The 27,101-nt window shown below is 36.7% G+C and overlaps 4 protein-coding genes and 2 pseudogenes across 6 annotated transcripts; all 6 read right to left on the reverse strand.

The window, feature by feature from the left end:
- Positions 1-598: 598 nt before the first annotated feature.
- Positions 599-3,707, reverse strand: LOC132171883 (AAA-ATPase At3g50940). The gene is made up of 2 exons (XM_059583295.2): positions 2,606-3,707; positions 599-1,340 (listed from the first exon to the last, which is right to left on the reverse strand). Exons 1-2 carry the CDS (start codon positions 3,638-3,640, stop codon positions 882-884), a joined length of 1,494 nt encoding a protein of 497 aa, XP_059439278.2. The 5' UTR covers positions 3,641-3,707; the 3' UTR covers positions 599-881.
- A 1,726-nt stretch (positions 3,708-5,433) lies between these two features.
- LOC132171285 (AAA-ATPase At3g50940) lies at positions 5,434-8,084 on the reverse strand. Its single transcript, XM_059582569.2, has 2 exons — positions 6,892-8,084; positions 5,434-6,019 (listed from the first exon to the last, which is right to left on the reverse strand). The coding sequence occupies exons 1-2, from the start codon at positions 7,924-7,926 to the stop codon at positions 5,564-5,566; spliced, it is 1,491 nt and encodes a 496-aa protein (XP_059438552.1). The 5' UTR covers positions 7,927-8,084; the 3' UTR covers positions 5,434-5,563.
- A 3,775-nt stretch (positions 8,085-11,859) lies between these two features.
- Positions 11,860-13,562, reverse strand: LOC132168403 (AAA-ATPase At3g50940-like; annotated as a pseudogene).
- A 2,578-nt stretch (positions 13,563-16,140) lies between these two features.
- On the reverse strand, positions 16,141-18,371 carry LOC132171754 (AAA-ATPase At3g50940). 2 transcript variants are annotated; one of them, XM_059583148.2, is made up of 2 exons: positions 17,292-18,371; positions 16,141-16,935 (listed from the first exon to the last, which is right to left on the reverse strand). In XM_059583148.2, the coding sequence occupies exons 1-2, from the start codon at positions 18,297-18,299 to the stop codon at positions 16,378-16,380; spliced, it is 1,566 nt and encodes a 521-aa protein (XP_059439131.1). In that variant the 5' UTR covers positions 18,300-18,371; the 3' UTR covers positions 16,141-16,377. The 2 variants fall into 2 exon arrangements, with proteins under 2 accessions (XP_059439131.1, XP_059439129.1); XM_059583146.2 differs by having other exon boundaries at positions 17,286-18,371.
- A 2,864-nt stretch (positions 18,372-21,235) lies between these two features.
- On the reverse strand, positions 21,236-22,987 carry LOC132172852 (AAA-ATPase At3g50940 pseudogene; annotated as a pseudogene). Its single transcript, XR_015909826.1, has 2 exons — positions 21,953-22,987; positions 21,236-21,781 (listed from the first exon to the last, which is right to left on the reverse strand). The product of XR_015909826.1 is annotated as an AAA-ATPase At3g50940 pseudogene (transcript).
- Positions 22,988-24,488: 1,501 nt separating this feature from the next.
- Positions 24,489-26,926, reverse strand: LOC132171234 (AAA-ATPase At2g18193). Its single transcript, XM_059582504.2, has 2 exons — positions 25,750-26,926; positions 24,489-25,288 (listed from the first exon to the last, which is right to left on the reverse strand). The coding sequence occupies exons 1-2, from the start codon at positions 26,725-26,727 to the stop codon at positions 24,770-24,772; spliced, it is 1,497 nt and encodes a 498-aa protein (XP_059438487.2). The 5' UTR covers positions 26,728-26,926; the 3' UTR covers positions 24,489-24,769.
- Between the last annotated feature and the right edge of the window lie 175 nt (positions 26,927-27,101).

Below are 27,101 nucleotides of genomic sequence, written 5' to 3' on the forward strand. Positions count from 1 at the left end.
ATTATTATTATTATTAGGTATTCACTTATTTTTTATTTTATTTTTTATTGCCTTTTCGATTGAGACAGTAAGATCGATAAGAACAACTTGTTTTCAACATGATCCATACTATTATACTATGGGATGACCACTGCTCCCTAACTCTTTTCACTCATTAAAAGAAAAAGAAAAAAGAAAAACATTTCCTTAGGCAAATAGCACATTTGCAATAGTCATTCTAAGTGATCAGTAGGGTGTATAAACGGGATGGTTATAATTGCTCTGCAACAGCTAACCGTTTATAACCGCCTACTTTTATATATAATAATATAAATATATATTTTATATTTTATATTAAAAATATAATATTAAAACGACTTTGTTTTGTTGTTAAACACCAAAATTGTGGTTTTTTAAATACAAGTTATGAATAGGGTTTCATCATATTCTTTATTTTTTGGAACACTTTGACCCAAAACTATTTAAAATAAGCACAATGAAAGCCCAAAACACCTCAAAAAGCCCATATAAAAAAAGTTATAAAACCGCCGATTATTGATTTGAATCACCGCTAACCGCAGGTTATAAAATAACCGCTAACTACCTAAGTGGAGCCGTTGCGGTTATTAAAATCTAATAACTACCTTAAGAGGTTGCGGTTAGCGGTTTTAGCCAACAATTGCTAACCACAACCGCTTGTACACCTCTAGTGATCAGTAGATGTTGAAGAATTATTTCGGATTACATTCAAGTAAATTAATTCAGGCTCAATTCATCATTTCATTAAGATAAACTAGGTTCTAGAATTACTTCATCGTTTTATATATCATAGTAAGATTATAGGGCTCTCTTTACTCCCCCTTCTTTGAGCTCTTTCATACTAGTCTACTCTTTGTTTGCCATCAAAAATCTTCATCTTCGTCTTCGTCTTCAATTTTCATCTTCTTTGATTTTCGGAGTTGGATTTCATTTTCATCGACTACATCCTTCGTTTCATTGCCCTCCATCTCCTTTTGTTTGAGGAAATTAATAAGTCCAGTAAGAACAACATCAGCATCATCACCCTTCATTAATTCTTCTGCCACTACTGCAGGAGTGACCTGTACTTTCTCCAACAAGTGTTCAATTTGTTCAAAGAGTGGGTGACTTTGAACGTCAAGGTAATTGGAAACTAAAATTCGAAACCCATTAACGGTGCAGAAGGACAAGTTAATGTGCATGTCCATTCTACCCGGACGTAACAATGCCGGATCTATTTGGTCTTTGTGATTGGTAGTAAACACAATGATTCGCTCCTCTGAGCTGCTTGTCCACAAACCATCTATGGAGTTTAATAGACCTGAGAGTGTGAACTCACTGAACTGCATAAACAACACAAAAAAGTATATAAATAGGCAATAAGACAAAAAGTACATATGATTAGCTTAATCTTAGATTAATTGAACTTGGACACGCTATTGTCATTAGTTTGTAGAAAAAATTACTTAACAAGAAATGTTATATATCACACTTTCCAAACAATTCTTAACTCAATTATTGTTATAATGAAAAAGAAAAAATTCAATGACTAATTGACAATGTCACATCAATAAAATAAGATAAAAGTAGCGTTTATAACATTACTCTTTTGCAATTAATTTGTGCTATTGAAAACTAACTTGAGGTTTGGCTTTTTGGCCACTAGGCAATAAGACAAGTAAGATTGAAATAAAGAGTAATATTATTCTTTGCACTTATTTATTATTTATTCCACTTATTTCATGGTAGTTAACGTGTTCTACTTTTTTTAAAAAAAATTACAAATTAAAAATTAAAAAAACTTGCTGACTTTGAAGATAATTAAAACCGTCATGTCATTTAATGCAAAACTAGTGTGATAAATGAGTAATGAGTAGCTTTACTTAAAAAATTTAAAAACAAATTTTTTTTAGAAAAAAATTCTGGTTTTGGATTGTGAGAAGGGAGAGCTCATGAAAGCTCCGGCGAGAGTAGCGAAGAAAGGTGTTGGAGGAGAAGACCTTGGCAAATTTGAAGAGTCACAGCGAGGCGGAGAGGAGAAGAGATGGCGGCCTAGTCCCCTCCACTGACAAGGCTGTCTGGCCACAACCCATCTGGGTCCGGCCAGACCAACAGAGGGTTTGGCCACGACCCCACGCCTAGGTCTGGCGTGGGTCTGGCCTAGACCCACGTGGCCTCTCACGGAGAGTCAAGGGCAGCTGGTCCCAAAGAGTACAGCGCTGGATATTTTGGGAGAAACAACTAAAGGGTAAACATGTAATTTTACATCAGAAAAATGACAACAACAGTGTCTAGTGTCTAGGTTGGGCCATGCCTTTTGCCAAACACCCCCAAATAGTTTTGGAAATTTGGTATAGACAGCTGGAAAAAGAAGCAAAAGTTAGGGAGATATACTGGGAAAAAGAACCACCAAATTAAGATCATGATTGGATGATTGGAAAAGAGGCTTGCCCACCGTTTGTTTTTGTAAAGCTGCTCGCCGTTTGTTTTTACTTTTTATGTAATTTCTCATTTTCTTTTTCCCAACTTGAATAACAATAATTTAATTAAAAAAAAAAAAAAAGGAATGATCGGAAAGAAAAGCAATAGATTTTAAGGACCCACTAACCCTTTTAAACTCGCGTTTTAGAGGACCATCATCTTTTTCGGATCGATCCCGGACCTCTCTAGTGCAATCTATGTCCTCAATCACAAGAATGGAACGATTAGACGTATTACGCAACAACATCCTCAGATCGGCATTGCAGTTAACATTGCTGAGCTCCAAATCGTAGACATCAAACTTCAAGTAATTTGCCATGGCTGCAATGAGGCTGGTTTTCCCAGTTCCAGGAGGCCCATACATCAGATAGCCGCGCTTCCAAGCTTTCCCAACCTTTTTGTAAAAACTCTTCCTCCTCAAGAACCGATCCAGGTCATCCAGAATAGCCTTCTTCAACTCGGGTTCCATGGCAATCGTGTCGAATGTTGCTGGATGCCCCAGTTCGGATGATTCCCATGACCTACTCGCCCTCGTGTAGTGCTTCAAAACCTTCTCCCCTTCTTTCATGGCCTTGTATTTGTTCAAGATATGAGGCAGATAAGAATCAATGACTTTCTCTCTATGATTTTCATCAAAACTCAGCACATACTTGGGCCTTGCGTCTGATTGATCAGTAGGACTCGGGATCGTTTGCTTACGAGATGATGGATTTATCGGCTGTTGCTGCTGCTGATCTTTCTGATGGAAATATCTCCATGTGAGCTTCATGTCCTCAAAGACATCAACGATAGATTCTTCACCTTCGATTGCAATTGCTATCTTCTTATTACCTCCTCCCAACTTGCCGACTCTAAAGTTTTTGTTTGCGCGGCTGATCTTGGAAGGTAGGTATTCTTTGACGGCATCATAGAGTTCGTTGCGACCCATATTCTCCCAGATCTCAGTGATGGTGATGCGAGAAGAGCTATCAGCAAAAGTGCCAAAGAAGTAGCTCTTCAATCTGGAGATGATGAATGATCGGACATTCAACGGTATGAATTGATTGGTCGCAGTTTGCAAAAGCATCATACATGTGGAGAGGGCTACATAGGCCTCGAACCATGATGATGCTGTAGGTATGCTCTTCAGAGACGACGAAAAGCTGTGAAAAACAGGATTCATGATTGATGGAGAAGAAGGATGTAAAATCTTGGTTTAAAGGGTTCTTGTTTTGGGAATTCGATCAATGCGTTAAGACTTGTACTTCAAAGTCAAAAATGGTGGTTGCCATAAAGGAGAAAAATTGGCATGCTATATTTTCTTTAGAAGATTGTCGACAATTGAGACTAATTGGTTCTATTAATCTTCATCCTTTTAGAAGTCTTGATAAAAGGAGCAGTAAATGCAAATCATATTGTTAACAATTGTAGGCTATGTTTAGAAGAGAATTGTGAGCTTTGCTTATATATAGTCATTCGACTATTGTGGTGAAGTAGGCAGTAGCTCCACACAAATAATCCTAAGAAGGGAGTTTTTTCTTTTAGTGAGTAACAAAGAAGAGAGCTGGGAATGTGCAAAAGAGTGAGTGTTTTTGTCCTTTTAACTTAATTATTACTTATTATATTGAGAAGAGTGTGTGAGGCTCTTCTCTGGAGCAAAGTGTATTTGGGTGATATACTGATATGAGTATGTATTCTGAGTTGTAATAATTTGTTCATAGTGGAACTCTCTTGTTGGTGGACGTAGGCCAGTTTTGGGTTGAACCACGTAAACTCTTTGTGTACATATGTATTCTTGTGTGTTTTATTTTCAAATTTGTTTTTCGCATAAATGACTGATGGAAAATTAGTTGCCAATTAATATCAATTTCCTAACAGATAACTCACACTGGCCTTGTTGTTAGGCCCTCAACTTTTCCTTATTATATATCATAAGCCTGAGATCGAGAGGAGAGCTATTGAGGGCTTGGAAAAAAAACAAAAGTAGCACTGGTTCTTACGCTGGACGATTTTTTTTTATTGACCGTTCTACTATATTGTTTGAAATTGTAGTCTGGTAATGCGACCGCCAAGTGCTCGTCAACCCAATGGGTCAACTAGAACTGGTCCACACGGTTGGTTTGAAGTATAAGGCAGCATTATCTAGAAACAACATTAAACCTTCCTTTCATCTCTGTGGTTCCTGCCTCTTGCCTTCCAAAGTGACCAGAGCCGCGGTCGGTTGTTCTGTTTCTTAGAAATTGCTAAAACTATAATTAGAGTCTCATCACATTACAAACTTAATTTTTAAGCTTCAAAATTAAATTTGACCCTTTATTTGTATTTTGACACCTTCGAATGAGAAATTTTGGTTCTGTTTCTGCTTACCACAACTAGTCACTAAAGAATAAAGATAATTAAAAGCTATGATTCATGATCCACTAAATAATTTTATTAATTAATTAGTCGTTAACATAATAAATATAACGTGAATTATCTCGTAAATTTGTAAGAAAATGTAAAAATTGTAGTATCTTCAACATGATCAGGATCCGTATTTAAAGAGGATATTTTCTTGATTGTGGTTTTTGTTGTTTTGTTGTTAAACACCAAAATTGTGGTTTTTTAAATACAAGTTAGAGATAAGGTTTCATCATATTCATTATTTTTTGAAACATTTCGACTCAAAATTATTTAAAATAAGCTCAAAAAATAAGCATAATGAAGGCCCAAAACACCTCAAAAAGCCCATATAAAAAAAGTTATAAAACTGCTGGTTATTGATTTAAATAATCACTAACCGCCGGTTATAAAATAACTGCTAACTACCTAAGTAGAGCTGTTGCGGTTATTGAAATCCAATAATCGCCTTAGGCGGTTACGGTTAGTAGTTTTAGCCAATAATCGCTAACCGCAACCACTTGTACACTCCTAGTGATCACTGAATGCAGAAGAATTATTTTGGATTATATACAAGTAAATTCATTCAGGCTCAATTCATCATTTCATTAAGATAAAATAGGTTCTAAAATTACATCATCGTTATATATATCATAGTAAGATTATAGGGCTCTCTTTACTCCCCCTTCTTTGAGCTCTTTCATACTAGTCTGCTCTTTGTTTGCCATCAAAAATCTTCATCTTCATCTTCGTCTTCGTCTTCAATTTTCATCTTCTTTGATTTTCGGAGTTGGATTTCATTTTCATCGACTACATCCTTCGTTTCATTGCCCTCCATCTCCTTTTGTTTGAGGAAATTAACAAGTCCAGTAAGAACAACATCAGCATCATCACCCTTCATTAATTCTTCTGCCACTACTGCAGGAGTGACCTGTACTTTCTCCAACAAGTGTTCAATTTGTTCAAAGAGTGGGTGACTTTGAACATCAAGGTAATTGGAAGCTAAAATTCGAAACCCATTAATGGTGCAGAAGGACAAGTTAATGTGCATGTCCATTCTACCCGGACGTAACAATGCCGGATCTATTTGGTCTTTGTGATTGGTAGTAAACACAATGATTCGCTCCTCTGAGCTGCTTGTCCACAAACCATCTATGGAGTTTAATAGACCTGAGAGTGTGAACTGCATAAACAATACAAAAAACATATAAATAGGCAATAAGACAAAAAGTACATATGATTAGCTTAATCTTAGATTAATTGAACTTGGACACTCTAATGTCATTAGTTTGTAGAAAAAAATTACTTAACAAGAAATGTTATATATCACACTTTCCAAACAATTCCTAAATCAATTCTTGTTATAATGAAAAAGAAAAGATTTCAATGGCTAATTGACGATATCACAACAATAAAATGAGATAAAAATAGAGTTTATAACATTACTCTTTTGCAATTAATTTGTGCTATTGAAAACTAACTTGAGGTTTATCTTTTTGGCCACTAGGCAATAAGACAACTAAGATTAAAATAAAGAATAATGTTATTCTTACACTTATTTATTACACTCATTTCATATATTAGTTGATGCGTTCTACTTTTAAAAAAAAAAAATTAATAATTGAAAAAACTTGTTGACTTTGAAAGATAATTAAAACAGTCATGTCAATTAATGAAAAATGAGTGCGATAAATAAGTAATGAGTAGCTTTACTTAAAAAATAATAATAATAAATAAATAGAATATATATATACTTGCAAAGGTAATCGGCCACTCCAATAGTTTTGCAAATTTGGTATTTACAGCTGGAAAAAGAAGCAAAAGTTAGGGAGATACTGGAAAAAAGAACCACCAAAGATCATGATTGGATGATTGGAAAAGAGGGTTGCCCACCCTTTGTTTTTGTAAAGCTGCTCGCCATTTGTTTTTACTTTTTATGTAATTTCTCTTCTTTTTTTTCCAACTTGAATAACAATAATTTTTTTTTTTTTTTTTTTTTTAAAAAAAATAAGGATGATCGGAAAGAAAAGCAATAGATTTTAAGGACACACTAACCCTTTTTAACCTGCGTTTTAGAGGGTGATCATCATCTTCTTCGGATCGATCCCGGACCTCTCTAGTGCAATCTATGTCCTCAATCACAAGAATGGAACGATTAGACGTATTACGCAACGACATCATCAGATCGGCATTGGAGAAAACACTGCTGAGCTCCAAATCGTAGACATCAAACTTCAAGTAATTTGCCATGGCTGCAATGAGGCTGGTTTTCCCAGTTCCAGGAGGCCCATACAACAGATAGCCGCGCTTCCAAGCTTTCCCAACCTTTTTGTAAAAACTCTTCCTCCTCAGGAACCGATCCAGGTCATCGAGAATAGCCTTCTTCAACTCGGGTTCCATGGCAAGCGTGTCGAATGTTGCCGGATGCCCCAGTTCGGATGATTGCCATGGCCCACTCGCCCTCGTGTAGTGCTTCAAAACCTTCTCCCCTTCTTTCATGGCCTTGTATTTGTTCAAGATATGAGGCAGATAAGAATCAATGACTTTCTCTCTATGATTTTCATCAAAACTCAGCACATACTTGGGCCTTGCGTCTGATTGATCATTAGGACTCAGGATCATTTGCTTACGAGACGATGGATTTATCGGCGGTTGCTGCTGCTGATCTTTCTGATGGGAATATCTCCATGTGAGCTTCATGTCCTCAAAGACATCAACGATAGATTCTCCACCTCCGATTGCAATTGCTACCTTCTTACCTCCTCCCAACTTGCCGGCTCTAAAGTTTTTGTTTGCGCGGCTGATCTTGGAAGGTAGGTATTCCTTGACGGCATCATAGAGTTCGTTGCGACCCATATTCTCCCAGATCTCAGTGATGGTGATGTGAGAAGAGCTATCAGCAGCAGTGCCAAAGAAGTAGCTCTTCAATCTGGAGACGATGAATGATCGGACATTCAACGGTATGAATTGATTGGTCGCAGTTTGCAAAAGCATCATAGATGTGGAGAGGGCTACATAGGCCTCGAACCATGATGATGCTGTAGGTATGCTCTTCAGAGACGAGGAAAAGCTGTGAAAAACAGGATTCATGATTGATGGAGAAGAAGGATGTAAAATCTTGGTTTAAAGGGTTCTTGTTTTGGGAATTCGATCAATGCGATAGCTCACACTGGCCTTGTTGTTTGGCCCTCAACTTTTCCTTATTATATATAAGCCTGAGTTCGAGAGGAGAGCTATTCAGCGCTTGGAAAAAAACAAAAGTAGCACTGGTTCTTACGTTGGACCATTTTTTTTATTCACCGTTCGACGATATTGTTTGAGATTGTAGTTTGATTTCGACCGTAGGATGATAAAATAGTTAGGTTGGATTTACTGGGTTATCACTAAAATCAACTTTAATCTAAAAGTTAGAATTTTGATAATTATTTAATTTAACGATCAGAATTAAGTCATTCAAAAACTATTACTATTTTTCTTCATTGATATCTTTTGAGAAGTAGTGGGGCAGATGGTTTTCTTTCTCTTTTTTTCATTTGGCTTTTCAAAGGGAGAAAGGAGAGAGAATCCTACGTACAAAGATTCTCTTCCACCCTTATTAATCTATAATAAGGAGGAGGAAAGAAAAGCTGAAAAGGGGAAGAAGCTGAGAATACTTCCAAACGATTTGCAGGAAGTGGGGGTATACTTATTCATTCATATTTGCTTTAAAGATTATTGGATTGTCGATCGTTTTCATTAGATGGATTGTCATGTTTGATGTACCTCAGATACCTTGACGAGGCTTTTGAGCACCGTCTTCCACAGCAAGCACATGCATTATCTCCCGTACATCACCTTTCATTATTTTTTCTTCTCTTTGGCCCACACTCCTCCGCGGATCCGCGTCATCCTTCCATGGAATTTCGTTTTTGGTGTAGCATTCTCCCCAAACCGAACTCCCTATCCATATATCACTTGTCTGCTGACTCTGCTCAGCCTTTTTCCATCTCTTTACCGAAAGTACCCTCTACAGTCCACTGCTTGTCTATTGTCTCGTAAATGACAATTTGTCATTGGGATTAGGGGTGTAAACGAGCCGCTCGTTTAAATTTTACTCGAGCTCGAATTCGAATCGAGCTCAAGGGCAAGTCAAAAAAATTGAGCAAAAAAAAAAAAATTAACGTAAAGTACTCTTAAACGGCTTAAGAAGTTAGTTTGCATATGAGTATTTGCTTAACCTGGCTAGTCGAGTATGGAGCCTGAGTCAATACAGCAAGACATTTGGTTTCAAAGAGAGAGGATATGCATCCTTTTATAGATAAGCAAACTTGGAGATTAATATTTTCTTAACAATGTGGGACAAGTTAACAGGTTGCATTTAGACTGCATTGGGATAACGCCCCCTACAAAAAACTATTTTTTCAACGTCTCTCTCAATCCCCTCAACAGTCACAACGCATCTTCCACCTGAACTCTCATTTCTGACTCTCTCACTCTCGCTCATCACACAGGTAGTGATAGTGTTTGGGTCTGTATGATTCTTCAATAGTTTATGCCTTTTGCAATCTCCCTCAATAGTTTCTGTTTGATTCTTCTTCCTTTCGTTTGGGTCTGCTCTAATTGAATCGATGTCTTTTTAATGATTGCTCTCTCTCTCTCTTTGATCACGAAGGGTTTAGAATTTTTCATTCTCTAACGCTTAAATATAAATGCAATTTTAAGATTTTAATAATTATGAGATTTATAATTAATTATGTATTACTTAGTTTATATATATATATATATATATATATATATATATATACACACACACGAGCTTATACGAGCTTGCTCACGAGCCTAGTCGAGTCGAGCCGAACTTATTTCGTTTAATATTCGAGCTAGGATTTGTGTTCATGAAGTGCTTCATTTAATATTCGAGTCGAACACAAGCCGAGCCCGAGCTTGCTCGCGGGACGCTTCGCTCACTTAACAGCTCTACTTGAGATGATGGGATCCATCGGTCGGTGAGGTGGATGAATAGGAGGATTTTGTGCGTCTTCTTTTTGATCGGAACAAATTAATTAGCGGTGGGTTTCAACTTTCAAGCCTTTCCTTTCGATGGCTTTAAGAAGAAAGCTAGTGGTTTCTTATCAAAAGAAAAGCAACATTCACCATTTATTATTAATTTAAATTTATAACTTAATTTACTGAGCAAGATTTTTTATTTAAAAAAAAAAAAAACAAGGGCAAACTATTGGTTGGAACAATTATTGGTGGAATGATTTTTGAACTTTCTAGACTAGTACAGTCAAAATGTTTGTCGTTTAGCGTTTATAAAAGAGGCCACAATAGTTTTATAAGGGCAACATTTGTGAGCCACGCACCGGTATTTCGGGAAACATTATTCCAAAAGTACACTAGCCCTGTTATAATATAAGAATAATTATGTCTGCCTCATTATATATTTATATGACTAAAAGTACACATGTAACACCGCAGCGGGCTCGTACGTGTCTAATTTTGAATTTTTTTTTCTTTTTCTTTTTGCTCTTAAAATTTATAAAAATGCCGATCATTTTTTCACATTTAGCCTATCAAATGTAGGTATGGCAGCCCTTCTTCTGTAAATTTTTAAATCAAAATTACAAGAATAAAAACTAAATAAAAAATAAAAAAGAAATTGCAACGGGTGTGGTGGCCAGCCACCCCCAAGGGCCAAAAAGAGTTATTAAAATTTTTTTTTGGATAAAGTCAACATACTTCCCTCAAAATACTACCCAATTGACAATGTCTCCCCAAACTTTCAATTGCGACAATGTACCCTCCAAACTACCAAAACATTGTCAATATCCTCCCAAAGCTAGCAAAAAAGATCAAAATGCCCCTATATATTTATCAATATGACAAAAATACCCCTAAAATTCAAAAAAAAAAAATTAAACGAAAATTTTAATTTTTTTAAAAAAATTATTTTAATTTTTAAACGATTTTTTCTTAAACCGAAATTTTTATTTTAAAAAAAAATCAATTTTTTTTTTTAAATATGTTTTAAAAAACGAAAATTTTAATTTTTTCTAAACGAAAATATTTTAATTTTTTTTTAAACGGAAATTTTTATTTAAAAATTATAAAAGAAAACATTCTTAAAAAAAAAAAAAACAAACGAAAATTTTTCAATTTTTATAATATAAAAAAAAAACGAAATTTTTTAATTTTTTTTTCTAATAAAAAGATTTTATTTTATTTTATTTTAGGTTTTTTCAGAAATTTTAGTTTTTTTTTTTTTAAATTTTACTAAGGGTAGTTTCGTCAATGAGGGGGACATTGACAATGTTTTAGTAGTTTGAGGGGTACATTGTCGCAATTTAAAGTTTAAGAAGGACATTATCAATTGGATGGTAATTTGAAAAGGGTATATGGACTTTCTCCAAATTTTTTTTAGTGGGGCATTGGGGCGCCAGTGATGAGGCATGGGCCGGGGTTCTATATATATATATATATATATATATAGGACGGTTTATGTTTTTCAAGGTGAAATTGGAAGTAAACCAAAATGATTAATTAAGGCCGTCCAAAGTTTATATAGGATATATTGATCGATTTACTTTTTCTTTTTCTTTTTTTTTCTGAGAAGACCCTAGTTTTCAATTTGATGAATTTCCCGCCCCAATTAATTCTCAGTCTATTTTAGATTCGAGACCCTAAAGATACGCATCTGAAAATATAATTAATTGTGCCTAGCTCTTTGATTAAAATTAAATTATAATAAAAAAATCGGTCCACGTAGGCAAATTCTCGATAATATTCGTGCGCAAAAGTAAGTAAAGGGATTTAGAGTATGCTAGACTTTCTATGAATAAAAAAAAAAAAATCAGTTTACACGTAAAATTAATTCGGGCTCAATTCATCATTTAATTATGATTAATCAAATTACATTTTTTATTCGAATTGATTTCATTAAGGTAAAGTAGGTTTTAAAATTACTTCACCGTTACAAAATATAGATCATAGTAAGATTAGAGGGCAGCTCTTTCGTACTAATCTGCTGATCTTTCTTTGACATCAATTTTCATCTTCTTTGATCTCTGGAGTGGGATTTCGTTTTCATCCACTGCGTCATTCATTCCATCGCCCTTCTTCTCCTTCCGCTCAAGGAAATTAACAAGTCGAGTAAGAACAATATCGACATCTTCACCCTTCATTAATTCTACAGCCACTACTGCAGGTGTGACCTGTAATTTCTCTAAAAGCGTTTAATTGGTTCAAAGAGTGGGTGACTTTGGATATCAAGGTAATTGGAAGCTAAAATTTTGAACCCATTAAAGGTGCAAAATGACAAGTTGATGTGCATGTCCATTCTACCGGGACGTAACAATGCCGGATCTATTTGGTCTTTGTGATTGGTAGTAAAAACGATGATTCGCTCCTCTGAGCCGGTTGTCCATAGACCATCTATGGAGTTCAGTAGACCAGAGAGTGTGAACTACAAAAACAGCACAAAAAACATGCAAATAGATGAAAAGATAAAAAGTACAAAGGATTCCCTTAATCTTAGATTAATTGACCTTGGACATTCCGAAGTCTTTTTTAATAAACTCTTGGACGTATTATCTAGCATTACTCAACAACATATATATCATTAAATAAGTGAAATTTATAAAGTAAAGATGAGAAAGTAGTTTGAAGTTTGAATCATGTTTTCTGGACACATGCACTAACCTTGCTAGACGTGGGATCTACTGGATGATGATGACCAACTTCTTCTGCTCTATCCCGAACCTCACTATTGCAATCTATGTCCTCAACCACTAGTATGGAACGATTACACGTATTACGCAATGATCTCATCAGATCTGCATTGGAGTGAACACCACTGAGCTCCAAATCGTAGACATCAAACAAGTAATTTGCCATGGCGGCAATGAGGCTGGTTTTCCCAGTTCCCGGAGGCCCATACAACAGATAGCCGCGCTTCCAAGCTTTCCCAACCTTTTTGTAAAGACTCTTCCTCCTCAGGAACCGATCCAGGTCATCCAGAATAGCCTTCTTCAACTCGGGTTCCATGGCAACCGTGTCGAATGTTGCCGGATGCTCCAGCACGGATGATTGCCATGAGCCACTCGTCCTCGTGTAGTGCTTCAAAACCTTCTCTCCCTCTTTCATGGCCTTGTATTTGTTCAAGATATAAGGCAGATAAGAATCCATGACTTTCTCTCTATGATTTTCATCAAAACTCAGCACGTACATGGGCCTCCTTCTGATTTAGTACTAGTAGGACTCGGGATCGGGTGCCGACGACGTAAGAAATTTGGCGAATCTTGCTCTTGCTGATCTTTCATATTATGGGAACATCTCCATGTAAGCTTCATGTTGTCAAATACGTCGACGATGGATTCTCCATCTTCGATTGCCATTGCTATCTGCTTACCTCCTCCCATGCCGACTCTGAGCTTTTTGTTTGCACTGCTGATCTTGGAAGGTAGATATTCTTTGACAGCATCATAGAGTTCGTTACGACCCATGTTCTCCCAGAACTCAGGGATGGTGAGAGTGACGAGCTGAGAAGAGACACCGGCGACAGTTCCAAAGAAGTAGCTCTTCAATCCTGACATGATGTATGATCGAACACTCACAAGTATGAATTGATTGGTCGCAGTTTTCAGAAGCATCATAGATGTGGAGAGTGCTACATAGGCCTCGAACCATGATGATGCTGTAGGTATGCTCCTCAGAGACGTGGAAAAGCTGTGAAGAACAGAATTCATGATGGAGAATGTAGGATGTAAAATGTTGGTTTAAAGGTTTCTTGTATTGCTGTTGGGCCACAACGTCTCCTTCTCATATATAGGCATGAGTTCAAGAGGAGAGCTATTGATGGCTTGAAAAGAAAAGAAAAAAACAAAACAAAACAAAAGTGCTTCTTACATTGGAGGGTTTATGATTTCCAAGGTGAATAAACCAAAGATGATGAATTGAGACCCTCTAATGTTTTTAGGATATTCGACTTTATAGAGCTCATAAAATCCCAATCATTAATTTTGGGGAAATTAAGTTATTTAAAAGTTTTAAATAATGTGGCTACATATATTTATTGTGTGACATAACAACGTTAAATGTAACAAAATAAAATAAATTTTCTCACTTTTATTTGAACAGTTTAGAGTGCTCTTGTGAACCATCCCTACGTTAGGGATAGTCACCACCCTTGTGGGGTGGCCTATTCTTGTTTTTATTTTTTTAGACTAACATGACAAAATGGCATTAATCTTGCACAATCAATTTTAGAAGATTTTGAACGGAGAATGAGAACAACTTAAAAGAGTTAAAAAGTCGGATTTAACAAACTTATGAGAAAAAAAAAAAAAAAATTGAAATTGCTTTCTTAGTGAAGAAGTAAATTTATATTTTCCTATTATTTAAAGTACTTGTCATTTAGTCCACCTTATTATAAAACCAAAGAGGTATGACAGGGTGTTGCTGATTGATCTCTTTGTCCTCTCTTGCAACCTATAGTAGCCCAATTTGAGAATACCTCTTCTTTTTTCCTTTATTTTTTTTTGTTTTTTTTGCTAGGGCAAGCAGCGAACAAAATAGACACTACAGACAAACTACGGGGGGAGAGGGGAGGATGGATTGGAGGGGATTTGGTCAAAGGGAATGCTTTCAAAAACATCGATGAAAGGAACCCATCTGGCATCTGGTAAGGTTACGCGTGCCAAATTTTGCACTGCAATGGATTTTTCCAATTACCTACCTAGGCTACAACTACAAGTATTATTAGCCGGCCAGGAGGCCATGACTTTCAAATTTCTTTCAAGTTAATTTAATTACTTAATGGTTAAATTGCCAAACATACATTTTATAAAAAAATTATTAATTATGAATAATTTTCACACTAATTTATAAAAGACTTGGGGGAAAAATATCTTCAACTCCCATAAAGTATCATTATTTTGCATTTTAGCTCCAAAGTTTAAGAAATAACTAATAATAGCTTAAAAGTGTGCATTTTCTTAATAATATATATATAATAAGCATTATCATAACTTATTTTGCACTATAACGCTTGCATTTTATAGTTAATATTTAGCTTAATTGAATGATATATTAATACAATGAATTTTCTTTAATTGTAGAATTTCTAGCAGCAAAAAAAAAAAAAAAAAAGTAAATGAAAAAGTAATCAGCCAAAAGGAAAGGCAAGTGTCACGTGGACCAACTTTGCAAGAGAAAAAATGGGAAACAAGTGTTTTGTCTCATGTTGGCAGTAAAAGAAGAGAAATGCTTTAATTGTTGAACAAGATCGAGCAGAAACCCATCTGCACTGGATAGGTGTCACAAAAACGGAAAGAAAGGCAAGGAACGTGAAATGCAGCAGACACTAGCAGAGAAAACAAGAGGAGCTGCTCTTTTGTCTTTATCTTCTGCCGTAGGAGATAATGAACAAGTTACAAGAAGAAGGAAAGCTGTGCTTTCCTTTCTCTTCAGCAGCAGATGTGCAGTGTGAGCTAAAAAGAGAAACAAAGATCGAGTTGAAAAAGCAAGAGAGAAGTTGAAAGAGGTGCAGAAAACGGGATGGTGAAATTATAAGCCAGACAACTGTATAATCTCCAAGTTGTTACTCTTCTCCAACGGCTATATAGACTTTATTTCCTTGTGATCTTTACCAACGGCTCCTTCCATATATACAGCATTCTTTCATATGTATATACGGACCATTCCTTTTATATGTATATATACTCGGTCATAACTAGTTCCCATAATCCCATGTATATTGTAAGACAAACACTGTAATCTTATATTATAAATAAGACAAAACATGGACCTCCCAAATGATCAAGGGAGCATCCATTCTTTGTATCAGAGCGCTCACACATTTTTAGTGCTCATACTTTTACACTTCCAAATATTCCATATGGTTGACGTCAAACTGGAAGGTCCCAACAATTATACGAGTTGGCTTTCTCAAATTGTTCCTTTGCTCAAAACCCATCATGTGTTAATCATTTAGGGTTACATACAAGTAAATTAATTCAGGCTCAATTGATGATTTCATTTTTTTAATGTAATTGAATTCATTAAGATAAAATAGGTTCTAAAATTACTTCATCGTTATAAAATATAGATCATAGTAGGATTAGACGGCACTCTTTCATACTGTTGGCTGGATGTTTCAGCAATACACCTCTCAATGGGCAGTAGGTTAGACAAAAGAAACACAAGTAAACAAGAGAGGAAGTCGCTGCAGAATTTCTGCAGAAAATGTGCACAAAGCAGGGGAAAAATAGAGGAATAAAAACAGGGAAGAAATGGATTTTTCTGCAAAATGAGCTCTCTATTTTTTAAAAAAAATTTCTTTCTACTTTCCTTTTTTCTCTTGCATTCTGATTTTGAGCAGCTACGCAAAGCAAAGATTAGAGAAGCTTTTACAAAAGTAGGTTCTAGAACCACACACTAGCTTTACAACACACTTTTTCACCTACAACAAACTAGAGTTCCGTAAAACACAACCAGAAGTAAAAGTTAACAAGTCAAAGCACATTAATTTGTAACACAAACTAGTCTGCTCTTTGTTTGCCATCAAAATTCATATTCATCTTCAAATTCGTAGTCATCAAAATCTTCATCTTCAAATTCATCGTCATCGAAATCTTCATCTTCATCTTCAATCTCTATCTTCTTTGATCTACAGAGCGGGATTTTATTTTCACCATCTTCAATCTCTATCTTATTTGATCTACAGAGTGAGATTTCATTTTCATCACCTACATCCGTCATTCCATCGCCTCCCATCTCCTTTCGCTCAAGGAAATTAATGAATCCTGAAAGAACAACATCAGCATCATCATCCTTCATTAATTCTTCTGCCACTACCGCAGGAGTGACCTGTAATTTCTTTAACAGGCGATCAATTTGTTCAAAGAGCGGGTGACTTTGGACATCAAGATAATTGGAAGCTAAGATTCGGAACCCATTAACGGTGCAAAAGGACAAGTTAATGTGCATGTCCATTCTGCCAGGACGTAACAATGCTGGATCTATTTGGTCTTTGTGATTGGTAGTAAACACAATGATTCGCTCATCTGAACCCTTTGTCCACAAACCATCTATGGAGTTTAGTAGACCTGAGAGTGTGAACTGAAAAAACAACACAAAAAGCATATAAATAAGCAATAGACAAAAAACCACATCAACAAAGCGAGATTAAAATAGAGTGTATAACAATATTACACTTTTGCACTACTTTATGCCATAAAACTAAGTTGAGGCTTATCTTTTTGGTCACTAGGGAATAAGACATGTGAGACTAATAAAGCGTAATATTGTTATTTCTCATATATACTATTTATCCCACTCGCTTCCATGATGTGTCAAATTTAATATCGACAAATTAAAGACCATAAAATAATAGATCGAGATTAGGATCTTATTTCAAAGAATGTATGAATTTTGAACGAAAAATCTTAGGATGTTTTTGGGAAACGTACACTAACCCTTTTAAACTGGCGTTTTAGAGCACGATCACCATCTTCTCCTGATCGATCCTTGACCTCTCTATTGCAATCTATGTCCTCAACCACGAGAATGGAACGATTAGATGTATTACGCAACGACATCATTAGATCTGCATTGGAGTGAACAGCACTGAGCTCCAAATCATAGACATCAAACTTCAAGTAATTTGCCATAGCTGCAATGAGGCTGGTTTTCCCAGTTCCAGGAGGGCCGTACAACAGATAGCCACGCTTCCAAGCTTTCCCAACCTTTTTATAAAAACTCTTCCTCCTCAGGAACCGATCCAGGTCATCCAGAATAGCCTTCTTCAAAGCGGGTTCCATGGCAACCGTCTCGAATGTTGCCGGATGCTCCAGCACGGATGATTGCCATAAGCCCCTCGTCCTCGTGTAGTGCTTCAAAACCTTCTTTCCCTTTTTCACGACCTTGTGTTTGTTCAAGATATGAGGCAGATAAGAATCCATGACTTTCTCTCTATGATTTTCATCAAAACACAACACATACATGGGTCTCGCATATGATTGAGTAGGACTCGGGATCGGTTGCCGATCTTTCTGATTATGGGAACAACTCCATGTAAGCTTTATGTTGTCAAAGACGTCGACGATGGATTCCTCACCTTCGATAGCCATTGCCATCTTCTTACCTCCTCCCATGCCGACTCTGAGGTTTTTGTTTGCACTGCTGATCTTGGAAGGTAGATATTCTTTGACAGCATCATAGAGTTTGTTACGACCCATGTTCTCCCACATCTCAGGGATGGTTAGAGTGACGAGAGAATTAGAGACGGCGGCCTCAGTTCCAATTCCAAAGAAGTAGCTCTTCAATCTTGACATTATGTATGATCGAACACTCACCGGTATGAATTGATTGATCGCAGTTTGCAAAAGCGTCATAGATGTGGAGAGGGCTACATACGCCTCGAACCATGATGATGCTGTAGGTATGCTCCTCAGAGATGAGGAAAAGCTGTGAAAAAAACTCATGATGGATTGGAGAAGAAGGATGTAAAATCTTGGTTTAAAGATTCTTGCTTTGGGAATTCGATCAATGTGATAACTCACATGGCCCAGTTGTGTGGCCCTCAACTTTTCCTTATTATATATATAAGCCTGAGTAAAGAGGAGAGCTATTGAGAGGGTTTGGAAAAAAACAAAAGTAGCACTGGTTCTTACATGATTGGATAGTTTATGATTTCCAAGGTGAATAAATTAACAAAACTAGTGCTTTCTTACAATGCACCGCACGGTTTAATAAAAAGAAAATGCTAAAGGCCCACTATTTTGCTTAACTTTGAGCTAATTTTGTAATGTTGGGTGAAAATTAACTCCTACAAACATTAATGATAAGGATGTGAATTTGAGGGTGAATTCTCTCCGACCTAAGAAGAATGATGTAGACCGAAAAATTAAGGATTCCATAAAGAACAGCGATAATTAGGAAAAAATTCGCACATGACGAGCTACTAAAAAGATCATATCTATAGTTTCAGACCTTCAATTGGAGCAATTTTTGCGGTTTTGGAAAGCTAACTTAAAGATCTACAAAGTCATGTTTCATAAGAGTTTGCTAATTTTGATGTTTACTAGGTCAAAATAACGTCCGTTCGCAGGCCGTCCAAGCCGTCCGAATGTCTATATGTTATTTTCAATTTTTCATTGTTTTATGCTCTTTCTTTTCAGTTTTAGGAGGGTCCGTCCGAACGGGGGTTTATCCCATCCGGATGGGCCTCGTAGAATTTCAATAACCGACTTTATTTTGTGTTTTATTAGGTTTTGGGTTTTGGGAGTCTGTAAATTAATACATGCTATAACCTCTAGAAATGCAGATTTTGATTATTATTGAGTTTGTTTAATAAGAATACTCAGAATTAAGTTTATTTTGTGTTTTTCCTTAAAACCTTAGATAGCATCTACTGTTTTAAGAAAATTTCTTTGATTTGTTGCTAGTATCACAATCATAGAAGTATTTTCGTTCCTTATTGATGTTCTTTGCTGCAGCCCACTAAGTCATGCTTATTTTTTAATTTTTTTTTAAAAAATAACATTATTATGAAGAAAAATACCATTTTTTTTTTAAATACCAAAAAAAATACTATTGCTTCACACATTTTTTTCATTTTTCATTTTGTTTTTTTTTTTTTAATTAAAAAATAAGGCAAAAGTTGGCCTAAAGTTTGGCAAAATAGTTGGGTCTCTATCATCCCTCTTAATAAAAATGACTCTTATTAATTTCACTTGAAATGCATATATGCTTTTGGTAAATTTACTTTAAGACCCTAGTTTTCAATTTGAACTAATTCTTGCATTGTCTAATTGTTAGTCTTTAGCTTAAATGATATATTAGTACAATGAATTGTCTTTTGTAGAATTTCTATCATAAAATAAAATTATCAAGAAAAGCAAATGAAAAAATAATCACTCAAAGGAAAAGGAAAGGCAAGTGTCACGTCACGAGTGAAAATATGTGAGATACAAAGGGAATTATTATGAACAAAGTTTTTCTCTAAACTAGGTTTAAGAAATTTCCTTTAACTTAGTTTATAAAAAATAACATGTATTCCTTGTATAAGATCGAGCGAAACCCAGCTGAGCTACCGTACAAAAAAGCGAAAATACAGAAGGAAAGCAATGCTGACCTTTCTTTTAGGCAGTGGATGGGTGTTACAAAAAGGGAAAGAAAAATGCAGCAACAACCCAAAGGCTGAAGGCCTGAACACTTGCAGAGAAAACGAAGAGGAGCTGCTCTTTTTTCTTTATCTTCTGCAGCAGGAGATGATGAACAAGTTACAAGAGAAAGGAAAGCAGTGTCACAGTATGAGCTAAAAGGAGAAACAAAGAGATGAAAAGAGCTGAAGCAAGAGAGAGAAGTTGAGAGAGCTGCAGAAAACGAGACGATGAAATTGTAAGCCAGACAACTGTATAATCTCCAAGGTGTTACTCTTCTCCAACGGCTATATAGACTTTATTTCCTTGTGATCTTTACCAATGGCTCCTTCCATATATACCACAACACGCATTACAGCATTCTTTCATATCAATATATATACGGACCATTCCTTTTATATGTATACTCGGCCATAAACTAGTTCTCCCATGTATATTGTAAGACAAACACTGTAATCTTATATTATAATTAAGACAAAACATGGACCTCCCAACTGATCAAGGGAGCATCCATTCTTTGTATCAGAGCGCTCACACATTTTTAGTGCTCATACTTTTACACTTCCAAATATTCCATATGGTTGACGTCAAACTGGAAGGTCCCAACAATTATACGAGTTGGCTTTCTCAAATTGTTCATTTGCTCAAAACCCATCATGAGTTAATCATTTCGGATTACATACAAGTAAATTAATTCAGGCTCAATTCATTCATTTTTTTTAATGTAATTGAATTCATTAAGATAAAATAGGTTCTAAAATTACTTCATCGTTATAAAATATAGATCATAGTACTATAGTAGGATTAGACGGCACTCTTTCATACTGTTGGCTGGATGTTTTAGCAATACACCTCTCAATGGGCAGTAGGTTAGACAAAAGAAACACAAGTAAATAAGAGAGGAAGTCGCTGCAGAATTTCTGCAGAAAATGTACACAAAGCAGGGGAAAAACAGAGGAATAAAAACAGGGGAGAAATGGATTTTTCTGCAAAATGAGCTCTCTTTTCTTTTTTTTTCTTTCTTTCTTTCTTTCTACTTTTCTTTTTTTCTCTTGCATTCTGATTTTCAGCAGCTACTCAATACAAAGACAAGAGAAGCTTTACAAAAGTAGGTTCTAGAATCACACACACCGGCTTCACAACACACTTTTTAACCTACAACAAACTAGAGTTCAGTAAAACACAACCAAAAGTAAAAATTAACATGTCAAAGCACATTAATTTGTAACACATACTAGTCTGCTCTTTATTTGCCATCAAAATTCATATTCATCTTCATATTCGTCATCGTTGAAATCTTCATCTTCATCTTCATCTTCATCTTCATCTTCAATCTCTATCTTCTTTGATCTACTGGGCGGGATTTTAGTTTCATCATCTTCAATCTCTATCTTATTTGATCTACAGAGTGGGATTTCATTTTCATCACCAACATCCTTCATTCCATCGCCCCCCATCTCCTTTCGCTCAAGGAAATTAATGAATCTTGAAAGAACAACATCAGCATCATCATCCTTCATTAATTCTTCTGCCACTACTGCTGGAGTGACCTGTAATTTTTTTAACAGGCGATCAATTGGTTCAAAGAGCGGATGACTTTGGACATCAAGATAATTGGAAGCTAAGATTCGGAACCCATTAACGGTGCAAAATGACAAGTTAATGTGCATGTCCATTCTACCAGGACGTAATAATGCCGGATCTATTTGGTCTTTGTGATTGGTAGTAAACACAATGATTCGCTCCTCTGAGCTCCTTGTCCACAAACCATCTATGGAGTTTAGTAAACCTGAGAGTGTGAACTGCAAAAACAACACAAAAAGCATATAAATAAGCAAGAGACAAAAAAGCCACGTAAAAAAATGAGATAAAAATGGACAGATGACCGGAACATATTAGAGATTAGTATCTTATTTCAAAGAATGTATGAATTTTGAACGAAAAATCTTAGGATGTATTTGGGACAGACTAACCCTTTTAAACTGACGTTTTAGAGCACGATCACCATCTTCTCTTGATCGATCCTGGACCTCACTATTGCAATCTATGTCCTCAACCACAAGAATGGAACGATTACACGTATTACGCAACGACATCATCAGATCTGCATTGGAGTGAACACCACTAAGCTCCAAATCATAGACATCAAACTTCAAGTAATTTGCCATAGCTGCAATCAGGCTGGTTTTCCCAGTTCCGGGAGGCCCATACAACAGATAGCCACGCTTCCAAGCTTTCCCAACCCTTTTGTAAAAACTCTTCCTCCTCAGGAACCGATCCAGGTCATCGATAATAGCATTCTTCAACTCGGGTTCCATGGCAACCGTGTCGAATGTTGCCGGATGCTCCAGCACGGATGATTGCCATACGCCACTCGTCCTCGTGTAGTGCTTCAAAACCTTCTTTCCCTTTTTCATAGCATTGTATTTGTTCACGATATGAGGCAGATAAGAATCCATGACTTTCTCTCTATCATTTTCATCAAAACTCAGCACGTACATGGGTCTCGCGTCTGATTGAGTAGGACTCGGGATCGGTTGCCGACGAGAAAAGAAATCTGTCGACGCTTGCTGTTGCTGATCTTTCTGATGGGAACATGTCCATGTAAGCTTTATGTTGTCAAAGACGTCGACGATGGATTCTCCACCTTCGATTGCCATCGCTATCTTCTTACCTCCTCCCATGCCGACTCTGAGGTTTTTGTTTGCACTGCTGATCTTGGAAGGTAGATATTCTTTGACAGCATCATAGAGTTTGTTACGACCCATGTTCTCCCAGAACTCAGGGATGGTGAGAGTGACAAGAGAAGAGACATCGGCAACAGTTCCAAAGAAGTAGCTCTTCAGTCTTGACATGATGTATGATCGAACATTCACCGGTATGAATTGATTGATCGCAGTTTGCAAAAGCATCATAGATGTGGAGAGGGCCACATAGGCCTCGAACCATGATGAAGCTGTAGGTATGCTCTTCAGAGACGAGGAAAAGCTGTGAAGAACAGAATTCATGATGGAGAAGTAGGATGTAAAATGTTGGTTTAAAGGTTGTTGTCTTGTTGTTGGGCATCAACGCCTCCTTATTATATATAGGTATGAGTTCAAGAGGAGAGCTATTGAGGGCTGGGCTTGGAAAAAAACAAAAGTAGTGGTTCTTACATTAATGGACGGTTTATGATTTCCAAGGTGAATAAAGCAAAGATGATGAATTGAGACCCTCCAATGACTCTTATTAATTTCACTTGAAATGCATAGGATCCTCTTGTCCTATGTGCTTTTGGTAAATTTACTTTAAGACCCTAGTTTTCAATTTGTACTAATTCTTGCATTTTATAATTAAGTTTGAAATATTTACCTTTCAAACTTAATTATAAAATAGAAGGAAGGCAATGTTCACCTTTCTTTTCTGCAGTGGATGGATGTTCCAAAAACAGAAAGAAAGGCAAGAAACGTGAGAGGCTGAGACGTGAAAACGAAGAGGAGCTGCTCTTTTGTCTTTTATCTTCTGCAGACTGCAGGAGATAATTAATGAACAAGAAGAAGGAAGAAAAGCCGTGCTTTCCTTTCTCCTCGGCAGCTGATGTGCAGTGTGAGCTAAAAATAGAAACAATGAGTTGAAAAGATCTGAACCAAGAGAGAGAAGTTGAAAGACCTGCAGAAAACGAGACAACTGTATAATCTCCAAGGTGTTACACTGTTACTCTTCTCCAACGGCTATAAAGAGATTCACCTGCAACGGCTATATAGACTTTATTTCCTTGTGATCTCTACATAACTAGTTCCCATTGATGAATACTCATGCTACGTGAGAAAAGAAGGACCAATTCATTCTCGGTTGTATTAATACTACCTTCACAGAAAACGTGCTGGCAACAGTCCATGAGTTGACCACTAATCCCTAGAGGTGTGTTTAGCATGAAAAAAATTAAAAGATTTTGTTTGGTAATAATTTTTTATTTAAATAATAATAAAAAGTGATTGATATGATATGACGTAAAAAAATAATAAAATAAATAGTATTGAAATAAAAACATTTAGCAAACCGGGCAGTAACTTTGCCTCTAAATTTCGCTAAAAAAAATTAACCATCTTAAGCGACAACTTCAAATATACTCTTAACAGAAATTTGCTCTTAAAAAAAAATAAAATCAAAGGGCTGGTGAGCTAAACGTGAGAAGAGCCAGGTGTGCAAAATCATGAATCACGTGGGGAGGAGTCAACTAAAAAGACAAAACAAAGAAAAGGGGAAGCAAATAACACAATCTGTCATTCCCATGTCTTGCTGAAACGTGGACAACAAAAAAAGCAACAAACAAAGAAAGTTTTTAGCCTCATGTGAGATGATTAATTAACAAGAAGACAAGAATTCTAGTTGTTTAAACAGAGAGAGCTGATTTTTCTTTATAAATGGCTATGCTCTTTTAAAAAGAGGACAATAATTAACATAATCGAAATATTTATCACGTAGCATCATCTAATCATCGGGTATAATAATATCAAATTCTATCTCATATCTCATTCCATGGTCCAGACTTCAGATCCAGCCCAAGTTATTCACGCACATAAATAAGTAAATTAAGGGATATAATACCTAGAGAGGTACAGCTCTAATATATGTTTCCAAATTCATATATATTAAAAAAAAAAAAAAAAAAATTAAAAAGGCTACAATCGTAAAATAAGTGATTGCTGGCCGGGCCTGCTTTCCAAGGGCATCCCCATTATAAGCCCACTGAAGATTTGAAATAATATATACTGTGTTAAAAAACTGTGTTGCCAAAGTGCAATAACATTTTACACTCGTTGGCTCGTCACCTGAGACCTCTTCTTCTTCCTCTTTCCTTTTATAGCTTTTTTCCTAAAATTTCTAGCAATTCTCGTCAGTTTCAATCTCTTTGCTTCTTGATCTTCTTCAGTCTTCTTACTCCCTTCTTCCTCTTTAATTTCAATGCTTGCAGCCTTCTTACGCTTGAGGAAATTAAGAAGCTCGCCAAAAGCGACATCCGCATCATCACTCTTCATTAGTTCCTCAGCAACCTCAGCTGGGGTGGTCTCTGTGTTGTCTATTAGGTCTTCAATTTCTCCATAGAGATGGTGGGTTTTGCTCTGATGAATGCCGAGGTAATTAGAGGCCAAGACTCTAAACCCACGAGTTGTACAATATGACATGTTAATGTGCATGTCCATTCGACCGGGTCGCAGCAAGGCAGGATCTAGCCGGTCTTTGTGGTTGGTGGTGAACACAATGATTCGCTCATCTCCACAGCTTGACCACAAACCGTCAATGAAATTCAATAGACCCGAGAGCGTCACCTACAAAATTAAAAGACAAATTAAGCAACTGAACACCCTAATTCTATCTTGAGAAGATAATTAATTAGCTCACATAGAGTTGATAAATTATTAAAAAAAAAAAAAAAAAAAAATTATGGGTGCTTACTCTTTTCTTGATAAATATATCTACCTCAAAATATTAATTAAACGATTTAGGGGTTTGTTTGCTTACTATTTTTCTTTTTCAATTTTTTTACTAAAAAGTTAAAACATTTAACAATCAACTTTTCTCACAAAAGCTCAAGACCTTTTTACCCTTTATATTTCAAGTAAACAATTTTTTTTTTTTCAATAAAAGCACAAAAAAAAAAAAAAAAAAAACACCCCTAAACAAAATGATCAAACACGACCTTTTATATTTCATTTAAATAATAATCTTTCCATCATTATACTTCTTATTTATCTTAACAAAACCGATTATTTTATAAAAAATTACTAACCTTGGACGTGGAAGAAGCTTGAAACTCGTCAGGATTTTGGCGATCCTGCACCTCCATGCTGCAATCTATATCCTCAATCACCAGAATAGACCGGTTGGTGGTGGACAACAAAATCCTCCTCAGATCGGAGTTGCCGTAAACACTCGTCAGCTCCAAGTCGTAGATGTCGAACTTGAGGTAATTAGCCATGGCCGCAATCAAGCTCGATTTACCCGTACCAGGCGGACCGTACAACAAGTACCCTCTCTTCCAAGCCTTCCCCACCTTCTTGTAGAACTCTTTCCTCCTGAGAAACCTGTCCAAGTCCTCAACTATGGCCTGCTTGAGCTCCGGCTCCATTGCCAACGTGTCGAACGTAGACGGATGCTCCAGATTGATGGAACCCCACATCCCCCAACCCCCTCCGTCGATGTCGTCGGACGGGCACTCGCGGTTGTACAGCTTGACAACTTTCTGTTGCTCTTTGATAGCGTTAGCTCTGAGCAGAACGTACGGCAGGTAAGAATCGAACACTTTGTCCTTGAATTTCTTGTTGAAGATCAACTCGAAGAAGCGCTTCTCGTCGTTGGAACGTTGGTCTTTGGGTTCGGTGCAGACGAACCGCCACTTGACTTGGAGGTTCTCGAACTTGTCATTGATCTCCTCGCCCTTCTCGATGGCGGCGCTGATGTGCTTTTGGCGCGGGGTCTTGCTGACTCTGAGGCGGTCCGTGGCGGGGCTGATCTTGGTTCGCAGGTAGAGCTCGGCGGCTTCGTAGACCTGGTTGCGGGCCATGCCGCAGCACTCGTCGATGACGAGGGTGAGAGTGGAGGAGCGGGAGGTAAATAGGTAATTCAAGGCAGAGTGGAGGTAGGCGCGGAGCTCGTAAGGGACGATCTCGTTGGCCATGGACCGGACCATCATCATGGTGGCGGCGAAGGACGCATAGGCGGAGAACAATGTTGAGGCCGTGGAGGGCATCTCTTTGGGAGAAAACATTGCGGCGGTGCTCAAACTCAGGCGAGGGTTCAGATGAGTTTAATTTGATGGGTAGCGTTTTGTTTATATGCGGCTAGGATGAGTTTCATCAGTTCTTCGCTGTCGACTTTTGCTTCTTTTGCAAGCAAACAGCTCACCGAATCTTATGCATCGCGCACCAATCTATGATCGTCCATTTTGTTTTGAATTCCACCATGAGCAGCATGTCTAGTCCCCGATACCTCAATCGGCTATATAGACCACATTTAATAAAACAGAGGTTATTAATTCGAATCCCTATCTTTATCGCCTTATATGAACATGTAAAAAAAAATCAAGCCTTTTTATAAAACATGAGTCTCACGTAACACATTTTTATTTATGCTTAATACATA

The sequence above is a fragment of the Corylus avellana genome, chromosome 1, assembly GCF_965113065.1.
Source record: "Corylus avellana chromosome 1, dhCorAvel1.hap1.2, whole genome shotgun sequence".
Classification (NCBI taxonomy): Eukaryota; Viridiplantae; Streptophyta; class Magnoliopsida; order Fagales; family Betulaceae; genus Corylus; species Corylus avellana.

Bases quoted from the DNA above. Each gene is read 5' to 3' on its own strand.
- LOC132171883 (XM_059583295.2), bottom strand. From the start codon at position 3,640: ATGAATCCTGTTTTTCACAGCTTTTCGTCGTCTCTGAAGAGCATACCT. The intron at 1,341-2,605 runs GTTAGTGGGTCC...TTGTTTATGCAG, and splicing joins TAAAACGCGAGTTTAAAAGG to TTCAGTGAGTTCACACTCTC.
- LOC132171754 (XM_059583146.2), bottom strand. From the start codon at position 18,299: ATGAGTTTTTTTCACAGCTTTTCCTCATCTCTGAGGAGCATACCTACA. The intron at 16,936-17,285 runs GTACGTTTCCCA...TTGTTTTTTCAG, and splicing joins GCCAGTTTAAAAGGGTTAGT to TTCACACTCTCAGGTCTACT.
- LOC132171234 (XM_059582504.2), bottom strand. From the start codon at position 26,727: ATGTTTTCTCCCAAAGAGATGCCCTCCACGGCCTCAACATTGTTCTCC. The intron at 25,289-25,749 runs GTTAGTAATTTT...TTAATTTTGTAG, and splicing joins AAGCTTCTTCCACGTCCAAG to GTGACGCTCTCGGGTCTATT.
- LOC132171285 (XM_059582569.2), bottom strand. From the start codon at position 7,926: ATGAATCCTGTTTTTCACAGCTTTTCCTCGTCTCTGAAGAGCATACCT. The intron at 6,020-6,891 runs GTTAGTGTGTCC...TTGTTTATGCAG, and splicing joins TAAAACGCAGGTTAAAAAGG to TTCACACTCTCAGGTCTATT.